Raw genomic sequence first — 12,810 nt, forward strand, 5'->3', positions numbered from 1 at the left:
GAAATGCCAAGTAGCATGAACAACCTAGTTCCCATCGCCCAATAAAGAAATACCATTCAAATAGCAACGGCATCACATTATGCAACCATCCAAATAATTACATGCATACTGTGAATATGGAGAGATGAAAAAAAGAAGGTATGCATGCAAGATATTCATATGAAATATGTCAGACTTAATTAGAATACGGGCTGGATATTCATCTATGCAGTATTGAGTAATATCTGCTTTACTGTAAAGTATTGGGTTTCTGAGGGGTGATAAAGCAGGAACCACATGAGTATCGGGCAACGATAAATTATAACTTCATTTTTTTTTCCAGTAGAGAAGGTTTAGAGTTATCAAATACTTGACACGTCTCACCGTTTGCGTCCTTGGCCATCAGGTTCTTCGCTTTCATGACAGAAACCCTTAAAGAAAAACTGGCTCGCTGTGAAAAAAAGAAATGTACCGTCTATTCAGTGAGAAACTGTAGATTTATTAAATCAAGGTCATATATTGAGTAAGTTTGCGTCATCAGATATCTGACTGTTGTGAGTCGTAAAGGTAGACTCAATGTCCCAGAGAATATTCAAATATTAACGATATTTCCACTGCGGCCTAGTCTATCACCTGGGCTCTGGGTTCTTAACAGAAGCCCCTGGAAGTCAAATAAAAGACGCAATCATACAGAATGGGGCTTTCAGGTGTTGCAGGTCTTACATCTATCAACTCTCCGGGGGCATCAGTGCAATTCATCTGTTTCTCTCCGGGCCATGCTTTCACCTTATTACTGCGGCGCTGAGCAAACTCCATGAGCATGAGATGAAATACCAGGAAATGCACTAAAACCCCACCTGTGGCTGCACGACTGGGGATTTAGTGAAATCTGCACTTTGTAACCACTGAGACGTTCAACACGTCACCTGGTGTATTAACCTGAGAACGACTGAAAAGGGAAAAGCAAACCATGTTGTTGAGTTGTTTTCCATGTTTATAACCATTATTACTATAATGGAACCAAAGCCTGCATGGGATGGACCGTGACTTGAAAGGTCTCACCTTGGATTCTTGAACTCTTTGGAGGATGATGTCATGTTCCTCTTCGCCCATATCAAACACCTCGGGTGGTCAGACAGGAAAAAGAAAGATGTTTCAATGCAGCAGAAAGGCGAACAAACAAACTCTCAGTTTCTTGTTACAATTTAAAACGCACTCCTATCCACTACAACAGCAGCGGGAAGCTAGGAGCTAGGAAAAAAAACTGAAGAAAAACACCCACTCCAGACATAAAAGAGGCTACAACCATGGGCATGATTTCATCTGAATGGTTGTAATATCATAGATATATAAATATATGAGTACACAGTGTCCCTGGACTTTGATGTTTAATCAGGTTAGAGCCAAGAGCATCTGCTCAGATTCTAACATCCTGCCCACAACAAATAACACCGTGTATGAGGCGAGCAGCAGTGTTCCTAAGAGATTTAATGAAGCCAGAAAATAGAGACAGAAAGGGAGGGAGGGAGGTTAGTATGTAGGGAGGTTAATATGTAAGTATGTAGGGAGGTTAGTATGTAGGTATGTAGGGAGGTTAGTATGTAGGGAGGTTAATATGTAAGTATGTAGGGAGGTTAGTAAGTAGGGAGGTTAGTATGTAGGTATGTAGGGAGGTTAGTATGTAAGTATGTAGGGAGGTTAGTATGTAGGGAGGTTAATATGTAAGTCTGTAGGGAGGTTAGTAAGTAGGTTAGTATGTAGGTATGTAGGGAGGTTAGTAAGGAGGTTAGTATGTAGGGAGGTTAGTATGTAAGTCTGTAGGGAGGTTAGTATGTAAGTATGTAGGGAGGTTAGTAAGGAGGTTAGTATGTAGGGAGGTTAGTATGTAAGTCTGTAGGGAGGTAAGTATGTAAGTATGTAGGGAGGTTAGTAAGGAGGTTAGTATGTAGGGAGGTTAATATGTAAGTATGTAGGGAGGTTAGTATGTAAGTATGTAGGGAGGTTAGTAAGTAGGTTAGTATGTAGGTATGTAGGGAGGTTACTATGTAGGGAGGTTAGTATGTAAGTATTTAGGGAGGTTAGTAAGGAGGTTAGTATGTAGGTATGTAGGGAGGTTAGTATGTAAGTATGTAGGGAGGTTAGTAAGTAGGTTAGTATGTAGGTATGTAGGGGGGTTACTATGTAGGGAGGTTAGTATGTAAGTATTTAGGGAGGTTAGTAAGGAGGTTAGTATGTAGGTATGTAGGTTAGTATGTAGGGAGGTTAGTATGTAGTATGTAGGTTAGTATGTAGGGAGGTTAGTATGTAGGATGTAGGGAAGTAAGTATGTAGGTTAGTATGTAGGTATGTAAGGAGGTTAGTATGTAGGTTAGTATGTAGGGAGGTTAGTATGTAAGTTTGTAGGGAGGTTAGTAAGTAGGTTAGTATGTAGGTATGTAGGGAGGTTACTATGTAGGGAGGTTAGTATGTAAGTATTTAGGGAGGTTAGTAAGGAGGTTAGTATGTAGGTATGTAGGTTAGTATGTAGGGAGGTTAGTATGTAGTATGTAGGTTAGTATGTAGGGAGGTTAGTATGTAGGATGTAGGGAAGTAAGTATGTAGGTTAGTATGTAGGTATGTAAGGAGGTTAGTATGTAGGTATGTAAGGAGGTTAGTATGTAGGTTAGTATGTAGGGAGGTTAGTATGTAGGTATGTAAGGAGGTTAGTATGTAGGTTAGTATGTAGGGAGGTTAGTATGTAGGAATGTAGGGAAGTAGGTATGTAGGTTAGTATGTAGGTATGTAAGGAGGTTAGTATGTAGGTATGTAAGGAGGTTATTATGTAGGTTAGTATGTAGGGAGGTTAGTAAGTAGGTATGTAGGGAGGTTAGTATGTAGGTATGTAGGGAGGTTAGTATGTAAGTATGTAGGGAGGTTAGTATGTAGGGAGGTTAGTAAGTAGGTATGTGAGGGAGGTTAGTCTGTAGGGAGGTTAGTAAGTAGGGAGGTTAGTATTTAGGGAGGTTAGTATTTAGGGAGGTTAGTATGTAGGTATGTAGGGAGGTTAGTATGTAGGGAGGTTAGTATGTAGGTATGTAGGGAGGTTAGTATGTAGGGAGGTTAGTATGTAGGGAGGTTAGTATGTAGGGAGGTTAGTATGTAGGTATGTAGGGAGGTTAGTATGTAGGGAGGTTAGTATGTAGGGAGGTTAGTATTTAGGGAGGTTAGTATGTAGGTATGTAGGGAGGTTAGTATGTAGGGAGGTTAGTATGTAGGTATGTAGGGAGGTTAGTATGTAGGGAGGTTAGTATGTAGGGAGGTTAGTATGTAGGTATGTAGGGAGGTTAGTATGTAGGGAGGTTAGTATGTAGGTATGTAGGGAGGTTAGTGTGTAGGGAGGTTAGTATGTAGGTATGTATTTACCTTAAGCAGGTAATCAAACAGCTCTTCGTCACTTCTCACATGTTCAGGTGAAGGCACTCCCACCCGGTTGACCACCGTGTACACAGCTTCCTCATAAAGCAGATCCAGCTACATGAAAAACACACTCCACTTAATAACAAGCCTTCAAAAATGAAATAAAAAGAGCAAATAGAGCCGTGGGTTCCTTTCGACTTCGTGTTTTCTGCTCTAGCCCCGTCATTGTGACTTTTGACGCACCTCTGTCCTCCGGGTTCTGTCGGGGATGAAGGCCTGGTCCACGTGCTCCTGGGGGGGCGGCACTGTGCAGGCACCTTTTTGGCTCTGTGAGGGATCAGATACAGGTCAGACCTGGCTGTGTAAGGTCACATTGTTGACTGTCAGTCATCTCTTGGAGGTTGTTTCGTACAGTGGTTCCTAATTTAAAGTCAGACCTCCTCAAAAAAGGGTCATCTTTTACCACAATGGGCTTCAAATGCTAATTTTTATGACTGTTTCTCAGATAAAATGAAGTCTTGCCATTTAGATGAGCCTCTATGTTCTTACTCTCTTGTCTTAGAGCAATTTGGAAATGAAGACATTACTTGCTCTCCGTTAAGATGTTAACACAGCATCAATGCCTTATTAGCATTGGCAGCAGGAGGAGGCGAACATAGCCAGCTTGTCACAGCTGAGCTTCCAGTCTTCTGATCACCCAAACCCAACCCGGCCCGTCTGTCTGCGCCCGTCACGCCGGCCTACCCGCCGCACACAGACGCGTGTCATGGCGGAACAGAAGGAACGGTTGTAGTTGCGTGGGGGGGGTTACCTCGGCCTGGGCGGCTCGCAGCATGTTCTTCTGCTTCTGAAGGATGGCGTTCACACGCTCAAAGAACTCCACGCTCTCCTCGGAGATCCTGCCAAGAAGAGGAAGTGGTTTGACAAAACACCTCTAAATTTAGAGATTTAAAAATATGAAAATATGTTAATTTGCAGGAGAAGTTGCATGTTGTCTGAACATATACAGAGATATTTCTGGGTCGTGATGGGAGTCAGCCATCAGTATCCTGTTTAGAGACACGTGTTGGAGAAGCGTCTGTCAGTAAAGATGCTAAAGATGACCCCATCACCTGCAGTTCACCTCCTTATGAGTCATCAAACACCTCCTCATCTCGTACACTAAAGGAGGCGAAGCGGGTCTGGACCAAAGCTCCCAGCGATCCAACATGTCTGCACTCTGCGTGAACCGTGTTCATCTACCAGCCTATGATTAGCCGTGTGCAAAAAAATGCAAATGATGTTTTTCCAGCTTCCTCCAGGTGTGAGTGAATCCCTGGACTCCCGCCGGCCCCAGTTGTCATGGTGACACATGCACATTCAGGGGAGGGAGTAGCTGGAACACCTTGGGAATCCCCCCCACCACCACCACCACCACCTCCTTCACCACCACCACCTCCCAAATCTCACAGCGGGCATCCTCCGCCCGGCCTGGCAGGCAGCCGCTCTGATGTGAGCTGTAGCAGAACCGTCTGGATCAGCCATGCTGTCTGCCTGTTACTCCTCACCTCCTCCCCCCCAGCTCCCCTCTCCCTCGCCTCTCAGCCAACCCCCGTCACATTGCAGAGAGGAGCCGTCCACCGGGGGCCCGTCAAGCTCCTTTATTAGCGTCATTACATTGCAGCGGGCGAGCGGCAGCCCAGCCCAGCACCCACTGACTCTCGCCGCGGTGGCGGAGCTGATGGAAAGCCCCCGAGGTATTGATGAGAGCTAATGACAGTCATGCTGGGAAGGCTGGTTGGGCTTCCACTGAAAGGTGGATGTGTTCAGTTCAAAGCAGCTCATTAGAAATAATGCGTACAGTTTTTAAATCATGACACGCTTTGTAGCGGATGATTTTCATTTACCTGGAATGTGACAATCTTGATGAATCATTTCCTCCGCGCAACTTTACAAAATGCCCATCATCACTTTGCAAAGTTGACGTTGCCGTTGCTTATTTTATCCGACAGACTATAAAGAAGACTTTCCTCGAGGCTGAGTTCAGCTCAGAACAAAACAACAACAACAAGTCCCAAAATACCCCAACAAGGTCTACTATCCTCTGGAGACCTGCACCGGGAAGCAAGAAGCACAAAGAGGCTAGACGGATTGGAGGGGAGCGCACAGACCACATACAGCAGGGGGGGGGAGGTTATAGAGACAGGAAGCATCTGAAACGAGAGACAACAGGTAAGAAGCAAAACAACAACACTGAAAACAAGCAAACATGCAACACGGAAACAGATTTCAGACGTTTGAATGGACTTTTGCTGCTTTAAGTGACTCTTTGATGATCAATAGTTGCTTGTTTGCTTCCTGTTGTTCATCTAATTTGCACAAAGGGACGTCGTTTAACTTCTATTCTGATCCGAACACCTCCAACCCATGTTTGAAGCCTCGAACCGAGTCTCCAATCAGTGAATTCCTCCACAAACAGAGAGATCAGAGAGAGAGGGATTTGTTTTTCATTTGCATATAAAGCACAAATAAGCCTCATTTGATTGTGATACTTGTGTTATGAGACACTCCATTCTCTCTCCACATCCATCTTTAATCATCCAGCGCTTCCTCTTATCCTCAAATCTGTCCCGTCTTCTGTCAGGCAGCCGGAGGCTTTTGTCCAGACAGTCTGGCATCTTTTGTTCGGAGCGACGGCTTTATGAGCAGAAATAATACCCCGATGATGCAAATCCAGTCAATCCCCATTTGATACATGTAAAAAAATGATATCTTTCAACCTTTCCCCTCTCTCTCTCTCTAACACACACACACACACACACACACACAGCACCTGAATAACAAACTGATGATGTTGCTAGGAAACAGGCGCCCCCCCCCCCCCCCCCCCCCCCTCTCTTTTTTTAACTGTCATTTTATTCTAATTTATTTTTTCTGAATTCATTCCAATTACGTGTCTCCGTTCTGGAGAGTGAAGCAGAAGGAGAAAACATAAATAAAAACATGAACGCTGAACTTCCATCTGTGAGAATAAACGGGACTAATTGGGAGCGTGAAGATGACAAGCAACCTCTCGCTTCAAACCTCAGTAGAAAACGCCGCCGCGTACACAGTCGTTAATGGAGACCATGTGACGTCTGCATGCGTTCCACTCAAATAAGCCGGTTTCTTTTTTTAAATGTCAGAACCAGGCTGCTCCAATCACAACGAAGGGATCTCTTCCATGACAAGGATCCCCGACTCAGCACTAGTCTGTCTTGTTGAACTCTTGATTACACATTTGATTAGGCAACGAAACATCAGGTGAACAGACTGTAATGTGGAGATGTGTTTGCAGCATCTCTCCCTTCAGTAGCTCAAAGAAACAGAAATTATTTTCATCTTGGGTCGGTCCTCTCGGATGCTTCGCCACGACGATTCCTTCGCTGTGCAGGTCGATACTTTATTATTATTGTATGCATTCCTTTCTCAGGGATTCAATAGCATGTTCATAATGTGTTCAGGGTCAAAGTAGACCGAAACCTTATCATCCTATTAATTAACTTTTCTATTATCTTTGTGTTTTAGGAAGAACTAATTGTTCAAATGACACAATCTGAGATCGCCCTCGAAATCCAACCCGTTCATGTAACCTCCACTTGTTAATACCACAGCTACAAATATGAATAATAAATCCTCAACACGCGTGCTGATTATTCCAGTTTGAAACCAGCTGTTAGGAAATGACTTAGCCTTTTTAAAAATATATAATTATAGCGTATGATTGAGGACTAATTGAGAAGCTCAGTCTGATGACACTGAGGAGTCAAATCCATTAAGAACGCAGCAGCGAGCTCACCATCCCAATCCCAAACCACAGGGAAGAGAAATGTGAAGTCCACCACTGTTGGAGATGGAAAAGAACAGACCAAGAGAATACAAATAAGACATTTAAATAGACATCTCTGTGGGGTTGAAGCTCTGACAGTGTCTCATGAATCTGCTCACATGGAAGCGAAAACATGAACTTGCTGGGCTGAATTAAAAACCTCCGACATGCTGGCCTCTGCCCTGAGAGCTCAGCGATGACAGCGACTGCACCGCCGGGTCAACGACCGCGGCCGGAGCTGCCCCGATGCAGCCGGCCGGCCTCATTTGCAAATTCTCAATTAAAGTGGGAGCGCAGGCAGACTCGCAGCCGCCCGAGTGGATGACAAAGATCAACAGCCGGCCTCTTAATGACGGGCGCTCAGGGTGCACCGCTGGGACTCGGCGGGAAGGGCGTAGCATCGGGGAGCTCGCACGGAAATGAGAAAAATGTGAGATACTGACAGTTCACACGGCTCTTTAATGAAGAACACAAATAGGGTTCCATCGAAGCAGATTTTACATTAACGTGAAAGAGGAATAAAACGTGCCAAATCGATAAAACATACTGAGGCAGAATCAATAATATACATTAAATTAAACACAGTCATGAAAAAACGGTCAATTACTCGTCTTTCACATTCAATAAAGAGCAGCATGCAACAAAACATCAGAGGTTAGCGTCCATGTTAAAAATAGACCTGGTTGTCAGTGCAAGTATAAGTTCACATGGTGGCAACAGCATGTATTTAGGTTGCTATAGAAACCGCAGGTACATAATATTACATTTGGCTTTGAGGACGGTTAAAAAAACAAAAAGATGATTTTATCTGTGGGACTTTATTTGTTGCTACGAGGCAGCTGAGGAAAAAAATAAAGAAAAATAAGAGAAAAAAATAAGAGGAAAAAAATAATAAAAAAATAAGAGGAAATAATAATGAAAAAATAAGAGGAAAATATAACAAAAAAAGGAAGGAGGAAAAACAACAAAAAATAAGAGGAAAAAAATAGGAGGAAAAAAAATTATTTAAAAAAAATAAGAGGAAAAAAATAAAGAAAAATAAGAGAGAAAAAGAGAGAGCTCAAATAATAATAAAAGCAGGGTACAAGATCCACTCATATCCTGTTCATTCTCCCCAAAGATCATATGGCTGTCAAGCTAATGGTAACACATGTGAAGACATTACACCACATAATAAGAGAAACCTAAAGAATATAACAGAACATAAAAAAATACATAAATATAGCATACACATATACAGATTACATATATACATACAGTACATACAATACTGACATAAAAACACAAAATCATACATAAATTAACACATACATCAATGGGACATAAGTCATAAATCAAATAAATTGTGTCTAGAAGTAACATCTGGAGTTATTCAACATCCATTATGATAAAATATAAATATAAATCTTCATATTCATAGATGAGATCTATTTTGCTATCTAGGTGTCGTGTATGGAAGATGAAACATGGATTTGTCCAACGTGATTCATCCTTAAGTCCATGAAATCTCAGGAACGTCTTCACATTTCTTCTTTTTGTCCGACAAACAGTCCAAAACTCAGACTTATTCAAGTTACTAGAGTTTAAGTGAAGGAAAAGCAACAAATCCTCACATATCTGACTGGAATGATGAATCCATCGTGGAAGTAATGGATCAAACGTCACATATGAATCATCTACGTTAGCATGTCACATATGGAAGCCTGACTTTTCTCTTTAAAGGTTTCTTTATTTATTGTATATATGAATTTCATTGTTTTCTAATTGGTTTTGTATGTAAATGCTGTATTTTTTTTATGTTAGACATACATACAAAAATACATGTATTGTATACATAAATGCACACACACACACACACAGCAGTGAAGGAGACATGTGGACATCAGAACACAAGAAAGCAGCGTCCGTGCCGCCCTCTCAGAGCCTGACTGTGCATGTAATAGTGTGGTTGATGTTTCCTCGGGGGGGAGAGGCAGCTTGTGGATGGCCTGCTCAGCAAGTCACAACTCTATATATATATTTATAGATATATTTAAAATGATAAGCACATAAAAAACATTCTCTGGACAGGAAATAAGGAGCTGTGTTTTGGAAGAATGAAGGTCAGACTTCTTTCTTATGTGCGTCCACCTTCGTCATCTTTCAACGCCATTTTATTCTCCTTAAAAAAAAGCTATTACTTCTAACAATCAGGCAAATTATGATATTAATACACAGCCGGGCTCCGGCTTCTTGTTGTAACTGTAACGCCTCTAAAGTCTCGACCTCTGAATGAGTGAAATAAAACCCTCAGTGGGACTCGGGTCTGCACCCGAGGGACTCACCTGCGAGAGAGTGGGTCAGGCGCGTGGGCGAGGGGGCTGCCGGCGGCGGCGGGCGGCGGCTCCCTCCGGCTCCTCAGAGACTGGCTCCGCTGCACCTGCCGCAGCACGCTGCTCTTCAGGTCCAGCAGCGTCGTCATGGTCCTTCACTGCCGACAGACACAAACAAGATGCTCTTTATCAGGAACATGCATTTATCAATTATCAGTTATCGAGCTGCTTGTTTCTAGAAATACAGGTTGTTTTTGGTCTAATCAGCTGCAGAACGCCTCTGCTGCGTTTCCTTAATTAGGCTCTCCATCAGCAGAAGGCGTGCTATTTCTGTCTAAATATATTACATTATTTATGCAATTTATATCCCATCTTTTGGTCAGTTCAGGCTCAATCAACCTGGAGTTTTGGGGACCACACTTTAGTGCAAATCAAGAAGCCGTGCAGAGCAGAGGGCCACCAGAGCCCCGCAACATCATCAAAAAACAATTGTATCTCTCAAATTAAATGGTAATAAAGTAGAGCTGCGGAGCTTTATTTAGTGATGACTCTCCCGAGTGTCTTAATCGTAGACGTGGAGAAGGATGTAAAAAAACAGAATTACACTACAGGCATGAATCAATACCTTCTGTTCAATGTTCACATGTAGCTTCTTACTTTGATGAGGTTCAAAAGAAGCAGGGAAAATGTCTCTCGACCTCCCAGAGAATCTCTCAGAGCCATAAAGCAAACTCTCATTTCGGCTTCATGGCGTCTTTAAAGTATAACTGAATTATATGTGCTCATAATAATATTGTGTACTGTCAGAGCTCCCCGCAGCAGAGGAGGCTAAAGAACAAAATAAACTTTTCTGTTGAGGGAGATTTAATGAAACTCTGCCAGTCGTCAAGTCAAGGAAGCAAACGTCACAGTGAGTCTGCAAAAGCAACATGGATTGATTTCTAGACGCTCCTCTTAACGATGAACGCTGAGTCGTCACAGGAAGACAAAATAAATGCAATGAAGCTCACTGTGTTATATGTGATTAACTTCATTGGCATGAATATTATTTTAAGTGCTATTGGTTTTATTTGTCAAATAATTAAATTAAAGTGTTATTTCTACCCTTTATCATGAGTTAGGTTGGCCGTCTATAAATACCTGCAGCTCAATATAACATAACATTTAAAGATGTCTTTTCAGCGCTCAGTAGAAAAAGCATGAAAAGTATCCGATTGCAAGGTCGTCACGGAGACGCTCAGACGTCTGCCTAGCAACCGAAAAAGGAGACTCTCCTTAACGGCGTCCAATCGCTTTTGTCCAAATTGCATGTAAACAAGAATGAAGAGACTCAAAAGAAAAGATGATGGAGACGGAGGAGAGGCTCTGATTGATGGGGAAGTTGTTTCTGAAGACAGTCAGACGCTCTTTTCAACAGCTGACAGCCGACGTCTGTGTGAAAAACAATTAACTTCTGACTTTCCAACGAGAGAAAGACACAATAGTCCCCGTTATTAACCGACTGGAAGAGATTCTCATTCTCTTTTTATTTATTTTTTTGCATACTGGTGAAGGTTGCCGGCAGTGAATGACAGTCCTTCATCAGGCCGACTGCTGCAGCTTCCAGACATCGGCGGCCGAGCCAAGAGGACAGCAGGCCATCGACCCAGGAGGCTGACACCTGTTCTCCACTGGAGCCGTTCACACGTCAGATATCATCAATGTGCCTTTTTCAAATCAGATGTCCTTTTTTTTATTACTTCACTTCATTCAAGGAAAGTAACTCTGAGAGGATTATGTGTTAAATTATTGTTATCAATCTCTCTCTGTCATCTAGTTGGGTTCTTTATGAACTGAAGCATCTGAGTGATGGATTCATTCCTCCTCAAAAAAGCTTAGTGTTTGAGTCTCTGGAGATGTATCAGAAATATGAACGGCTAAGTTTAGATGCTTCTATGTATCAACAGGAATAAGAAACAGGAGGGGAGAGAGAGGGAAGGAATATGATATTTGTTTATAATAATAATAATCATACACTTTATTTATGGGTGCCTTTCAGAGCAACATTTCCACTCATATCACCGCCCTTTTTTTCCCATTTACTCCGTCCGTCACCTTCTTGATGCTGCTTATGAAATGACTTGTTTCCATTCAGTTTAACTTTTGGATTTAACCCAAAAATAGAGAATCCGTTTAGAGGTTGTGAACCGGAAACAAAACCAGATCCACCAGAGAAAAAAAGGAGAGAAGTCTCCAGGAAATGTGTTTTAATTGGGCAAGTTTGAACTCTTATTTAAATTTCAGCTAATATTGGTTACAAAGACGTCATAAATACATATCCAGGACGAAAAAACAGGTCATGTGACTTCAATGTTTGCTACCTCAGAACTTATTCAGCAAAAGCGTTTTCCATTACTTTTCAACAACGGCAAAAAACATCCAGTCCAGCAAGCTTCTACACATAAACCCTGTCACATCATCTCACAAACAACCAGTCATCAAACATCTCCATGGAGGGGAAAAGCTTCCTTATTTCTAAAGAAAATCAAGAAGACAACATTCCTGCCAAGTTATCTTTAACAGGAGCAATAAAGCATCTCCACTGGAAACATGATATGAGACGTGCAGTCCTATTTAAGCTATGTTTCATTTCTTATAAATTATATTAAAGTACAGAAAAGATTCCTGTTATTTTGTCAGGAGCTGCTGAGAATGTGTTCGCTGGTTGAGTCTCTACAGGTGACTTCTCTAACAACCTTCTCCTCGCTGCGTGACTTCTTCAAAAGGCCGTGCAGCTGAAAAACATGAGGCATGTTTTTTTTTTTTCCCCCACTGTGGTAAAACAGGAAAAAAAACAAACCCGGCCTCACATCACATCCAGTAAAGCTGCAGGCTGACAGCTAACAGGCGCCGCCGAGCAGCTGTCTCCCAGGTGAACTCATTTCAATTACGGGAGTGGATCTCTCCCAACTGGATTTCACTCTGCCTCAGCTGTCGACCCTCGGTGACAAAGCGGGTGGACGTGGCGCCGCCGGTGGGGGCGCCGGCTGCCACGGAAACACCGTCAACGGCGAGCAAATGCCTCTCTGGCTGCCGGAGTCGTGAAACACTTGCTAACGCTCAGCAGCGGCGCTCCTGCGGGAAAAAGCCAAATGAGCCCGGCAGCCAAAGGCGCCTTGCTGATGGGGATGGAGCGTCTCTATGGTAACGGCAGAGGAACAGGAGCTGGTAAATACAGGTGAATGGGATTCTATGAAGTCTGAAACGCAGGCTTTGGTGTTATAATGTGTTCACCTT

At 42.7% G+C, this 12,810-nt stretch overlaps 1 protein-coding gene across 1 annotated transcript in view; it reads right to left on the minus strand.

The window, feature by feature from the left end:
- The window catches only part of baiap3 (BAI1 associated protein 3), a 29,174-nt gene that overhangs the window by 13,524 nt on the left and 2,840 nt on the right, over positions 1–12,810 (minus strand). Inside the window, exons 2-7 of the mRNA XM_084037969.1 lie at positions 9,547–9,692; positions 4,187–4,274; positions 3,619–3,702; positions 3,382–3,489; positions 1,042–1,101; positions 364–430 (exon numbers count right to left, since the gene is read on the minus strand). Of these exons, the coding sequence (XP_083894095.1) occupies positions 364–430; positions 1,042–1,101; positions 3,382–3,489; positions 3,619–3,702; positions 4,187–4,274; positions 9,547–9,683 (544 nt within the window). The 5' untranslated portion in view covers positions 9,684–9,692. The remainder of the gene's footprint in view (positions 1–363; positions 431–1,041; positions 1,102–3,381; positions 3,490–3,618; positions 3,703–4,186; positions 4,275–9,546; positions 9,693–12,810) is intronic.

The sequence above is a fragment of the Eutrigla gurnardus genome (genome assembly GCF_963514095.1).
Source record: "Eutrigla gurnardus genome assembly, chromosome: 20".
In the NCBI taxonomy this organism is placed as follows: domain Eukaryota; kingdom Metazoa; phylum Chordata; class Actinopteri; order Perciformes; family Triglidae; genus Eutrigla; species Eutrigla gurnardus.